A 13,618-nucleotide genomic window follows, 5' to 3' on the forward strand; every position below is an offset into this window, starting at 1 on the left:
TCCAAGCCTCAAACCACAACACTAGGTTACTTACATATCTGGTGGCACCTTGAATAGGTCAGGATGAAGTGAAGAGACACCACAGAGGCAGACCCTTATTACATGGTGCAAGTCAGAAAGGAACTAAGAGTTCAAAGAGGAAGAGATGAAGTACAGCTGTCTTTGATGGTTTCCCAGTTGATGAAATGGACTGCTATATGATTGCCAGTCCTTTTTCTTGCTTAAGCTTTCCTCCTTCTGAATATGCAAATCCAGTTGTGCAGGACAGTGGCTTTTATAGAGACTCCTTTTAGTTAATGACTGGTGTGTGAGCACTAATTTGTAAGTGGTAGTCTTAAGTGTCAGTTATTGAAAAGGGGACTGAATGCTTCAGTGAGTAGTGCAAGTCAAATTCTATGTGATTGCCATCAGCTACTGAGAAGTGGAGAAAATGTAAAGTCAATGCTAAAACCTTCAAATCTATCTCTTAAATAAAGGTAGAGGATATAGTTTGGATCCAGAGAAAGAAGTGGTGCTGGGGAGAATGGTCTGTGTCTTGCATCAGTGCTTGCTGGTTGTAGTTAATTCTAGAGAGCAGCAGTGGGATGGATTTGGCCACGAGGAGGCATTCAAAGTGTAGAGTTACTTGTGCAGGTGGTCTTAAACTTGGTAAAACTGAAAATTAAACAACTGCTGAAATGTATGTGTTAAGTCCTGTGAATTAAAGCAAAAATAGTTCAAATTAGTGAATGACAGACTGAAAATCTAGTCTGCTGAGACCATGCTGTGAATTTCCTTAGATTTCTTTTGTCACAGGGACAAACGATTCCACTCTTGGTTTCACAAGCAACCAAGACTTAATTAATGCTTGGAAATTGCTTTGAGATCCTTGGGTGAAAATCTATGAAGTTCTAATGATATTTGATTAAATGCAGAGCAAAGCAATGATTTTCTCAGAGAATGATTAGAGTTTGAACTTCTATCACAAGGAATCATTTTCTGCTCCAGAGGCGGGTGTGTTTTGATCAGCATTCTTGGTGACAAAGGCTCGTTTCGGTAGTGGGGATAAACAGACTAGGAGTGGCATTTGTGCTATGTGCTGTGTTGGTATAGAAATCTTCCATCCCAGTGAACGAGCAGGAACTCAGCTTACCTGGTATGTTTAGTCTTAGCTTAGGGCAAGCTCTGCAGTAAAAGCTTTAGGGACATTCACTACATCAGTTCTTTTCACACATGTGCAACCAGGTGCTACTCAGCTTGGTCAAGAGAACTGATGTAAAACCATTTGAAAAGTATGGGGGAAATGTAGGAATAAAGAAGACCTTCCTGATCTTCTGCTGTAAGCCAGGCTGCCCTCCTATTGTGCAGCATTGGATGGATATGGAGTGCCTTGCCAGTGGGGAGCAGGGTTCTGCAGATGTCCCTCTCCCTTCCCACACTGTCATGGTGATGCAGCGAGGTGTCCTGGGCTCTGGGGAAGCACAGGTTAACAGTGCTGGGGAGCCTGCTCTGCACTTGTCAGGGCTAGTCTCCTGCTGTTGCTACTTTCAGGGGAAACTCAGAAGAAACATGAGTTTTGGCTGGTGGCGTAGGCATTTCTCTTGCAACCCCACCTGGAAGAAGGAATTGATAGGATGTTTTAATCCAGGCTGACCCATCTCCTGGGGCTACTACTGATAGGAAATGTAGAGTGTAATGTTGGTTAAGAGTGAGTTGTTAAGGAGGGATGTTTGTGTAGAATCATGGTGTACAAATGAAGGTTGGGAAGGAGTTTTTTTCTGCACTCAGCCATCCAGAGGAATCTGAGTCCTTTCTAAAAGTGTTAGGTCTCCCGGCCCCAGATACAGTTCACCACAGCATCCCCTGAGCATTTCTTCACTGCTTTTTTCCTTTGACTCTGTGTGGTGATACACATTTTCTGTTTGTTTGGGACAGAGAGGAAGATCTTTGGCTGTTCTGAGAAAGGAGCTTTGATGGGGGAAAAAGAAATCTAATGTTTGTGTACAGAGTTGATTAATTTAAGGTTACAATGTGCCAAAACACCTTCTCAAGCCATCTGCCAAATCAGATCCATAACTTCAAGCAACATGGAATCAAAATTTACTTCTGACAGTCTTTTAAAATTCTGCCCAAAGAGGATTAGCCTTTCTTTCCAAAGCGATTAAAGGGGGAAAAAAAAGGAAGAAAAAAAAAAATAAACCCTCAACCAAAGCACTTAAGGCTATTACTACTAAAGATCGAGCTTCCATGAGTAAATGCTGGTGAGACTTTTGCAAGGATGAGTGAAGGCTATATAGATAAGAAACCAGTTACTAGTACTTTACCAGTAATTTTTACTAGTTAATAGCACTAGTACCAGTTACTACAACACCTTTCCTATGAGGACAGGCTGAGAGAGTTGAGGTTGTTCGACCTGGAGAAGAGAAGGCTCTGGGGAGACCTTATTGCAGCCTTCCAGTACTTAAAGGGGGCCTACAAGAAAGATGGGGATAGTGTTTTTAAGTAGGGTCTGTTGCAACAGGACAGGGGGTGATGGTTTTAAACTAAAAGAGGAGGAGATTCAGACTAGATTTAAGGAAGAAATTTTTTACAGTGAGGGTGGTGAGACACTGGCACAGGTTGCCCAGAGAGGTGGTAGATGCCCCATACTTGGAGACATTCAGGGTCAGGCTGGATGGGTCTCTGAGCAGCCTGATGTAGCTGAAGATGTCCCTGCTCACTGCAGGGAGGTTGGACTGGATGGTCTTAAAGTTCCCTTTGAACCCAAACTTTCTAGGATTTTCTTAATACCTGCTGTGTTAAGACTGTTTCTGTGGCTGCTGCTCTGGGAGGCGGTTCCATGGTGGTGTTCAGTCTCTGCCCCCATGATGCCAGTGAAGGAACTCAGAAGGTCACCTATGAAACTCCAGCAGTACTGATAGAAGAACCATTTTTTCCCATGGTTTCTTTTAGAGCATCCTTCCCAAAAGTTGTCACCATGATGGTAAAACCTCTTGTGTTTATATATCTTAACATTATCAACGGAGAAGTAATTTGACCAAAAGTAGCCCATATAGTTTAAATAGAAGATCTAATTGTCATTTATTTGCAAATACAGACTTTCTACTTAGTATATATTTCTTCTGAAAATAAGGAAAACATGTCTACTTTCAGATCAGTCAGTGATGGGAGGCAAGTAAGAAGGTTGGTATGTTAAAGAAGAACTTGTTTGTGACTTTTCTAAAAAAAAAAAAAGCTGCTTTTCTGGGGAGGACAACAAGCTGCAGTGGAAGAAGGAGGAGAGTACTGTGATGATAGGTCAAAACTCTAAGTTTCCAGTTTTACATAAGCTTAATTCACAGTAGCAGGAGCACCTTGTGAAATGAGGGATTAAAAATCAAAATGAAATGTTTTTTGTGTGAGAACATGACCTGTGGAGAGTGATGTATGCCAGATCCTGCTGAGGATAACTTGGCAACCTTGATCACCCTCCTGTCTGCAAAACCATTTGGCATCACAGGAGCGGGACAATACATGAATGCTGAAACAGCTGCAAATCAGACTGAAGGAGCAATCAAAGTGTGATAAACATTAATTACTATAATACCCAAACCTTTAATGGAGGAAGGAACGTTGATTACACTGTCTCTCTTGGGATTTCTTTCTGTCAGAGATGATGTACGACAAGTTTCTGATTACACTTACTCAGACATGAAGTAAGACTTTAAAAACTGCTTTAAGTATGGAGAAAGAAGAGCAGAAGGCAATCAAGTTGATCTTTCTTTCAGTGGTTGAACCTATTTGGCTTTTTATAAAAGCATTCACTTTTGCTTTTTTGCCTTTCAAACCTTTGAGGCAAATTGGCTTGGTGAACTGGCTTTGAATGCTTCCCTGGGTCACCGTAACCCATAAATGTCTTAGCAGCCTTTCCTTTGCCCTCTCCATTTCAATTCTGCAGTGTTGCCAGCTGCTGGGGCAGAGGCCCTGTGTGGGAGTGGGCACAGTGGGGCTTGGGCTTCTCACAGTCTGTCTCAGAGCTGGTCATTGCTGCATGAGGACTGAGCTGGGCACCACAGTGTGTAGCAACATCCACGTGCAGTAAGGCTGTTGGTAAAGCACACTCTAGTGCCTCATAAAATATTACCCTTGGTTTGCCAGCCAGAACATGCTTAGATATTCTAGCTTAGCTCTCTGGGCTTGCTTCAGCCTAAGTGGATTGTGCATCAAAGCCTTGAGTTACAGGTACCAGAGGCGATGCATTGATGTTTCCCCAACACTTCAGCAGCCTGAGGAGCCATAAAAGGCTGTGGCCTTTTTTCAAGAAGGTTCTTGGACAAATTAAAACTTGAAAAAGTTTGTAATGTTCTTCTCTGCAGCATACAGTAGAAGAGAGCAGTGATGTACCTGTGGGTGCCAGGAAAGGGCTCCATAGCCTCAGAAGAAAGATAAACATTTAGCTTCCTTAGCACCACCTTCTGCTGCTGCTTTCATTGTGGGGTGATGTCTTCCCTCCCATGGGAGTTTGTCTCTCCTCACCTCACCAGTGGTTCTTGCACTTTTGGAAACCCACTGCAACTTCTAGAGGTGTAGTGGTATCGTGCTGGTTTTGGCACCAGTGCTGTGGAAAGACAAATGGCAGCCAGCAGCGTTATCTTCCCTCATTACTCTGCTCCAGCACCAGCCTCTTGGAGAGTCTGGAGATGTAATAAAGTACAAGAACCATAAATGCCATCCCTTCTAATTCATGCCTTCTGCAGTAAGGGAGGAATTTAATAAAAGCACACTTTGTTAAGGAAAAAAAAAAAGAGAAGCTTGACTTTTAGGCAAAAAGCCAAGGTTTTATAGAACAAATTTACTGCATGTACCCTGAAGTTTAGAACGGCAATGCCAAGCATCCCCCTCCTATCTCTCAGGGCTGGAGCTTGAGCTGGGAGGAGACCAGAAGCCTGACTTGCTGTGATGTATGCAGTCCTCATTTAAGGCAAAAATAATTTAGTACTTCAGCTTCCTTCTCCTCCCGTGCAACTTCATTTCTCATTCTGCTCTGTAATGTTCTTTCTCCTTGGTTGATCGCTTACTTTTGTACTTGAGACATGAAACTGAAGTTCTTCGGTATTCTAGAGAGGTTTGCTCCCAGCCTCTGCTGCCTTGCCTTTCTTGTTCACCTTGATGTGGAGTTTGCCTCTTCTCTCTCCCACTTCTCAAATTCTGTCATCCCTGTCACTTTTGGGTGATGTGTACTCTCAGCATAGACAGCGAAGGGTCTCCTGCTGCTGTGCTGCTTGCTTCCAGCTTCTGTCTTGCCACCTTTGCCACTTTGTTCTCACCCACCTTTCTGGGAATCTGTCAGCCTGCCTTTAAACTTGCTCTGATTTTAAACTTTTTCCTGATGCTGTTTGATCCCTAGCAAATACAGGCTATAAAAACCACAGTTCTTTTTGACATTGTGGAGTGCTTGGAAACCCTCTTAGAAGTCTAGCATTATTGCCAGTGCTGACAACTGACAGGCAGTGTCCAGTATCCTGATTGCCAGATTCCTAATGCTTAAAATCTTTTTCCAATAGGAATAATTTTTCCCCCATGGGAAGACACAGATGGAGTGAAGGAACTCTTTCAGTAGCCAGGTGAATGTGAGATTTGTCAGAGGAGTTATATGGACATGATGGGATGTGATCTGCTCCATGGATACAGGTGGATACGGGGCCAGCGAGGGAGGCAGTGAGGTGGGAGGAAGTATTCCTGGGACCTACTGTGGTGTTGGAAAGAGTTCCCTCTGAAATGGAGAGGAGCTCAAGGCAGCAGGATGAGGGCTTCAGGAGAAACAAGATTTAAGTTGTGGGTGAGGTGCAGGGGGCTTGGCTGCAAAAGGATTTTAGAGGGACAAAAAAATGTGAAAGCTTGAATCAAAGCAGCTGAAAGATTGGCTTTAATATCTGCTTAGATCCAAAATAAATGTCTGTATGGATTAAGAGATAATCCACTAGATAGATTTAATCTGTCACATGTATTACTTCCTAAAAAAAAAAAAAGCATGGAGAGGAGAGGGTTGGTTTGGCTCAGTGCCCAGGATGTGAAGACAGGTGATGTGTCCTCCTTTTTTCCTCAGGCCCCTTTTCACTTGTCCTGAAGCATCCATCCTGCCTAACAGGGAAGGGGGGCGGGGGGTTTGTTGCTGGAGCCTCCTGCTTCTTTGCAACTCTGGAGTCACATTGAATCTAACTGCAGGAGTTTCTCAAGCAGAAAAGAGCACCGAGAGCAAAATAACACAGCAGTGACTAATAGGACGGGTGCAGGGTAGGCTCAGATGCTGATGGTGGTGTTGGCTGTCTGAGCACAGGGTTGTGAGAGGCAGTAATGGGCCATTTTATTAACACTTACCCCTCCTGTCCCCATTGGAATTGCCTTTCAAACAAACACCACTTGGTAACATACTCCTTCTTAAATGGAGGTTGAGGTCTGAATGACAGCTTACTTCAAATGCGTTGCTCCTGAAATCATTGGCAACAGCCCTCTCCATCCCTTCCTGTTTCCTTTTTACAAACACCAGTTGACTTAATGGAGTAAGTTCAGTTTCCACAGAAGTTGCTGGAGAACACTTGAATGCGAGGGGGTTTTCCATGTAGTTTTCCAGTATCATTACAGTACTTTGTCTCTTAACTAACACATGCAGCTCTCTCTTGAACTGCACATGCATAACACTCATGCACTTTTAGGAGCCTGTACATGTGATGGAATTTGGATTAGTTGGATTGAGGGGGTTTAATAATTTTTTTCATAGTTATCTAGTTCAGCAACAAATAAATTAATTCTGTAGACTGGTGTGTTTTCTTTCTGTGTTGTGGGCCTGCATCTGTACCACCTCAGGCGAAGATTTTTGGCAGCTCTCCTAAGGTCAGTGGGATTTGGCCTGTCAAATCCTAGCGTAGGAGATCACAGGAGGAAGTACCGTGTGCCTGGGAGAAGAGCCAACATCATTTGAAACACCTGAGCTGGCACTGGACAACTTCCCTGACTTGTGCCTGGAGCAGGCTGTCTGCCTGGTGTCATCATTTTATGGGTGAATGGAATATTTGGTGGGTAGGAGGGATGGATGAAGCTATAGATGCGTTCTCGCTTTCCCTTCTGGTTGTACTGTTGCTGTTGCAGCTAGGGCACAATAATTGCCAGCCATGTTCTGGTTTGAAAGAAGATTCCTTTTTAAGAGAGGTTCTGTCAAACCCTAAATGAGGAAGATGTGTGCAGTGCTGTGGGCTGAGAGGTGCTCCGCTGTCTGGTCTTCCCCTGACCCTGCCCACACACTATGGGAGGTGTTAATGCTGTAGAACCAAAAAGCACTTTGTAGTAGCCAACACGCTGCCTGCGCTTGGTGGGGATGTAAAGGGAGTTGAGGCACCAGTCCTCTCCTAAGTCTTGTGTCTGAGAGCACGAATGTTAGATGTGGAAGTGGTTAGAGGTGAAAGGTAAGGCTGATTAGGATTCCAGGACCCCTTTGCTTCTTCACAGCTAATGAAAGAGTGAATGTGGGAAGGGAAAGGAAGAGTCTGATACCTGGTGAAGCATTGGGAAATAAAGTGAGACAGGAAAGAGCATGAGGGAAGTGTTTGACTGCCTCTTTTCACCCACTCACAGTCATGGAGTGGAAGGGAGGAGAACAGTTACTGGTTTCCAGGACAGAACTTGCATAACTATTTGCTTCATACTTCCTTCTGGGAGAGAAATGTGTGCCTTGTCCACCCCTGATAATTTTTTCTGGAAATCAGTAGGGTGCTGGCTAAAAGGCAATTGATACTTTATTTTGGAGCTTCAGGAAGGCTTTGTTGAGTCCTTCTAGGAGAGGTGTCTACTCACTAGTGAGAGGGAAAATTGCATCATTGATTTGAGGGAGAGCAGTAAAGCAGAAATAAATGACCAATTTTTTCAACTTTGAAAGAAGTAAAAATAGTCAGATGCCCCCAGGAGCAGTACTGGAAATAGTGTCAATCAATGAAATTATGAAGCATCTAGAAAAGAGGTGAACTGTGAGGTGGGCAAATGTACTGGGGAAGGGCAGTTAGGGAAGATTTAGGTCCTTCAGATGCATCTCACACTTGAACAAAACAAGGCAAGGGGACAGCTCTTTGACACATGAAATTTGCTCTAGATGGGTGCTAGGAAATGAGCATTGAAAGGAACAACAGAAACTACTCTGAGAACCTATCAAGTGTGTAACTGATGTGGACTTAACTCCACAGAGACCAAGGGTGCAGGAAGGAGATCAGGAGCAGATTTCTACCTAGCGTTGGTACAAAATACAGGCTGTTAGGCTGTGTGTAAAGGGATGGGGAAACAGAATAATTCCGAGAGGGAGACTCTCATGAAGTTCAGTTTTGCTCATCTCTCACTCCAAAAAGAGTAATGTAGAAACAAGCTGCATGTTCTCCTTCCATGTGCGTAGGGAAGGATTTTCATGTCTCCAAGAAGCAGGGAACATAGCTATAATCAAACAGAAACACTTAAAGCTTTTTGGAGAAAGAAGTGGGGTTATTTCAGAAAGATAACAGCTTGTACTTGCTTCTTTTTCACCACCTACAGCGTTGAGGGGGGGAGTGAGACAGGCTTTAGTGGAGTCCATTTCTGTGCTGTAATGGGCTGCACCAAGTGAAAATACTTAGTTGAAAAGATGGGTTTGGTACAGTTTGAAAATGGGAATCATGGATCACTGCTGATGTCAAGTTTGTTACTGAAAGGAATTAGAGTGAGGAAAAAAAGGCATGGGAACTCTCAAAAGCAAACGGGCTTTTGGTAAAATTTAAAGATAGTACTTGAGAGTGATTTTTAGAGGCACGAAATGATCCGATGGAACTCGTTGCCACAAAACATTGCTGAAGTGGAGTGCTATCTCTCCCAATGGGTTGTGTAGCCATAAAAATACTCTTTGCTGGCTTCACTGAAAAGGGGAAGATTCACAACAATTTTCAGCTTTTGAGCTTGAAGTTAGAGAGAACCTGTGAGTTAGGTGTGAGGAAGGAAGGCGTCTTCTGAGAAGGTGCCTCTGTAGTTACTTGTAGATGGTGCATGGTCCTGATGTCCCTGCTAGCTTCTGCTTGAACCTGTGTGACAGTTCCTGCAGCATGGTAGCGACTGCACGACATGCTGGCAGTTTCAGTCGTGCCCCTGGCTGCAAGACATCTGCTGTAAGCCCTGTGGGAAAGGAGTATGTCACCATGGTGTACACAGAGGTACCTAACCAGTGACCACTATCCCCTGCTGCCACAGAGTCCTTTTCACCTCAGTCCCAAAGCATTTTGATACTGATCTAGTGTCGTGGTTTAACCCCAGCTGGCAGCTAAGCACCACACAGCCACTCACGCACTCCCTGCCCAGCAGGATGGGGGTGGAGAGAATTGGAAGGGTGAAAGTGAGAAAAGTCATGGGTTGAGATAAGAACAGTTTAATAATTTAATGATGGTAATAATAGTAATTAAAAGGAAAATAACAAAAAAAAAAGAGAAAAGACAAGTGATACAAATTAAAACAATTGCTCACCACCAGCTGACCGGTGCCCAGCCAGTCCCCAAGCACTGGACTTTGGCCAGCTTTCCCCCTAGTTTATATGCTGAGCTTGATGTCATGTAGTGTGGAATACCCCGTGCCTTGCACATGCGTTTCATTTTTAACAAGTCATTTTTATTAAGAATATGTTGGCAGTCTCTAACTGGCTGTGGCTCTCTTGTCAGCAGTACCTGCAGAGAGGCACAGGGCTTATGGCACTCTGGTGTCACCATAAAGCTGCAGTTGTCCGTCTCTCTATGTCCATCTCCATTCCACTGAGGTGCATATTCTCCACAGAGTGCCTGGGCACTGGCTGTTGCCAAAAAATCTCTGGCTCTGGATTCTTCATCTGAAGAAAGGTGCTTGCCTCCTAGGATCTCTCAGCGGGTGGAGACCAGCCGGGCACAGCTTCAGGCAATTGGTGAGAGAGTGACACTGGCCCAAGCGAAGATTGAGAAGATAAAGGGCAGCAAGAAGGCTATTAAGGTAGTGATGTCAGTGAAGGCGGCATGGCCTTACTTCTTCCTTCCACCTTCTCTCTTTACTCCTGGTGTCAGCTCTGGAGAAGATCAGGTGCTGAGCTGCTGCAGCTGCTGCCCGCACACCTCTCCATCCCTTGCTGCTGAGCAGGGTTCCGATGAGAGTACTCTTCCTGACTCATCCGGTTGATGATTTGTATACCTGTGAGCCACACAGCTCCTGGCCTTATGAGGCCCATGTGAGTTGCTGCCTCAGCCTCTCCCTGAGAAAGAGAAAAGACATGTGCTGGGCTAAGCCCAACACCCTCTCACTTCTGGCTCATAGACACTTTGGCAGTTTGAATGAAAGCTACTGTTAGAGAGCCTCCCCTAGTGTATCTTAATCTTGTTGAGCCATTTAGTACAGTGTTTCAAGTTCCTTTCCTGCCAGTGGGAAACCTGTGATCTCCAGAGACAGTCCATGCATGATTTGGCCCATACAGGTAGCTCTTAGGAGCCTCAACTCCAAGGCTGTCCATTCCTACCAAGAGCACAGGTTGTGTGCTTACCCTACTCTGTCTGTTTCTGTAGCGTAGGATTGCCTAGTTGCTGGGATTTTTCAGTCTCTCCTTGTCTCTCCACAGGTATTTTCCAGTGCCAAGTATCCAGCCCCTGAACGGCTGCAGGAGTACAGTTCAATTTTTGCTGGTGCAGAAGACCCAGCTAAACAGAAATGGCCAAGACACAGGATTCAGAGCAAACACCGAGTGCTGGATGAGAAGGCTCTGCAGGTAAGGAGGAGAACATCCCATGAGATGAACAAGCAAAGAGAAGCTGGGAGGCTGTCAGTCTTTTTGATGGGGTAGATCAGGGCTTTAGGATATAGGCTGGGAGCAAAACATCTTTTCAGCTTGGCCTGTTGGTGGGGGTACGTGAGGTCAGGCTGGGAAGCCTGCGGAGCTGCCAGCTGGAGAGGGCCGTGTCACTGCGAGACCTTGGTGGGTGGTTGAGTGCTCTGGGTGGCTGTTGGCTGCCAGCCCTCCGGAGCGAGCAGCTCCATCTCCTGAAATGCCGCCAGTCCCCGCGGCCGTGCCGCTGGTGCTGCTGGCTGGCCTCAGGCTTCGGCTGGGCACAGCAAGGCAGCTGGGATCAGGGTCAGAATTCTTTGAAAAATAGTTTCTGATGGCTCTAATGGAAGCAGTGGTGAGAAGGGAAAGGTAAATGCTTGCGAGTGTGTCGGGAGGGAAAGGAGTCATTAGAGTACTTCTCTGTCCCAGGAAAGTGTTGCACTTGGGTATTGTCCCTCCCTGGTTCCCAGCTAAGTTTTAGGTCTTGTTGGAGAAGATAATTTTGCTTCTTCACATGTTTTGTTTGTGCTTTGCTTCTCCTTTGTGTTGTGTGAGCCCTTCAAAGCAGCTGAATCTCTCAGTACCCATCACAGTTGGGGCTTCCAAGTGTGTGCCCATAGCACTGATGTCTACAGCCGGTGGTGTTGAAGGAGGTCCTGCAGTATTGTGTTCCATTTCAGCCAGTGCACTGAACAGCAGAGAAGGGCTTGTAAGGGAGTTCTGAGAAGTGCTGGGTTTGGAAGGAAGTACTACCAAAGGATTCTCCAACAATTTGGGTCACCATCCCCAGAGGTTGGAAGGACAGGAGGAAGAGTTGCTGTGCTTGAAGTTCAAAAGTTGCTGCGTGTGTGCTGTGCCAGGAGTAGCAGATGTGCTGTTCCTGCCACGTTAGGGATCAACCTGACAACTTCCCTGCTTTCCACCCCTAAGGAGCCTTTATTGCTCACCCTTGTGTGCCTTGGCCCAAAAATAAAGCTGGCACTGAATAATTGATCACAGTAAACTTTCCTGAGTTTTAATGGAATTGAGACCTCAGGCAGCAGGGTGGTTATGAATATTTCAGCCAGGCCAAAGAAGCAGGATTGCTGGTTGAATGGACAGCTGGCAAACTCAAGCAAGGTTCATGCTTCCTTTGAGCCCTGGCAGTGGCACAGGGCAGAGCTGTGTGGGACCTGCTGCTGGCCAGCCAGAGGAGGCTGATTACAGTTGTGCTACCTGGCTGGTGGCCCCATCTCATCCGAGCAAGCGGGGAGCAGAGGTAGGCAGTGACTGGACAGGGAAGATGCTCGCCCCCCCTGAAGGTCTGGTGCCAATGTACAGACTCTCACACAGGGAGGGGATTGAGAAGAGCATCAGTTGCTAAAAGCAAAGACCAAAGGGTGTGCCTATCTGACTGGCCCACTGGCTCCAGTGGGCTCTGCGCACCCTTCCCCACGGCCTCTGCCGTCTGCCTGCCATGCCTCCTCTTCCCTGTCCCGGGCCACCTCTGTACCATTGCCACATTCTGCCCTCTGTGACCAAGAGGACTTTGTTGCTGGCCCAAAGGGATGTTTGTATCTGTTCCTTCCTTCCTGTGACCCATCTTTTGGCCCTCCCTTGGGGTTGTTGATCTTTCTCTGGCTTTGCTGACCCTGCCTCATGCAGCAGTCTTGTTACTCTCGCCGAGCTCACGCATGCATGAGCAGCTGGTGTGCTGAGTGGGGCTTGGTGACCACGTTCTGGGGGACAGGCCCTCCTCAGCCGTGGCTGAGCACGGCGCCTGATGTGCCTTGCAGTAACGAAAAGCGACAGAGGGAAATCTAATGTTTGCCTTTATGCCTTCCTCAATTATTCAGGGCTTTCAGCAAAGGCTCACTGCCTGTTTTCACTTCTAATGAGGGCCTCTTTGCTGGGAGCAGTCACGGTAGCCTTTGCTAACTTTGCAGACATGCCCCACCAGGAAAGAAAGCTCTCCTCCTGTCAGTTTGAGGGTGAGCGGTGGCAGCCTGTGTTCAGCGCTTAGGGTTTGTGCTCTGGGGAGGAGGCAGCTGAGCTGGAAATTGCATGGTTCTGCAGTTTTATCTGGGAAATGTTTATTTCTGGGAAATGTTCCTTTCCCTCTCCACACCCCATGCAAGTGAAAACTCAGCTGTTGAGAGGACACCATTTAGCTTTGTAAGGTAAGCACTGATGAGGAAGAGTGCCACAAACTGTGTCCTTGTGGAAAGCCTGGAAAGCGGCTTGCTCTGCACGTTGCTGTGGTGGCAGCTAAGCAGGGCTGAACAGTGAGTTGGCCGCAGCCCTGTGGAGCTTCTCAGGCACTGGGCACTGCCTTTGCAGTGGGACCTGTGTCTGGGTGCTGCATGTGCCCCTCAGGAGGCTGGAAAACAAGGTGGGAGATGTGGTCTACCTGGACTTGGGAAGAGGTCCAAACAAAAGTTACAGTCCACTGATGGAGTAACCTTGCAAGGCTTCAAAACTGTCAGAAACTTGGCACGTCCTTGTGGATTCTGCCTCTACCAAGGGCATGAGGAGGCTGAACTGGGTTTTTGGCACTTGCTAATCCTCAAGTGCTTTTTCAGCTAGCCTCAGCACGTCATGACATGGGAGCAATGGAGTTTCTGGTTTGTCAACCCAATTCTCTTTGTAAGAGTGTGTGCTTAATTAAAGTTAGGAACTGGGGTGACTTTGTATCTTTTTAACTGTAGGCTTAGGCTGTTAGGGACAAAAATGCTTGGAAGTGCAGCATCCTTAGGGATCTGATCCTGCCAGGTGCCAAACCCCAGGTAGGGGAATTTGAGCATTCAAGCACCCCTCTATGAATTCAGTGTGCTGAGGCTGCTG

General features: G+C 46.3%; 1 protein-coding gene across 1 annotated transcript in view; it reads left to right on the forward strand.

Moving 5' to 3' along the window:
• Positions 1-5,127: 5,127 nt before the first annotated feature.
• Positions 5,128-13,618, forward strand: part of WASH1 (WAS protein family homolog 1) — a gene marked incomplete at its 3' end in the record, with an annotated part of 12,948 nt that continues 4,457 nt past the window's right edge. The window contains exons 1-3 of the mRNA XM_008949061.1: positions 5,128-5,204; positions 9,864-9,975; positions 10,592-10,738. Coding sequence (XP_008947309.1) covers positions 5,128-5,204; positions 9,864-9,975; positions 10,592-10,738 — 336 coding nt within the window. The remainder of the gene's footprint in view (positions 5,205-9,863; positions 9,976-10,591; positions 10,739-13,618) is intronic.

Source organism: Merops nubicus, unplaced genomic scaffold (genome assembly GCF_000691845.1).
Source record: "Merops nubicus isolate BGI_N331 unplaced genomic scaffold, ASM69184v1 scaffold23470, whole genome shotgun sequence".
Classification (NCBI taxonomy): domain Eukaryota; kingdom Metazoa; phylum Chordata; class Aves; order Coraciiformes; family Meropidae; genus Merops; species Merops nubicus.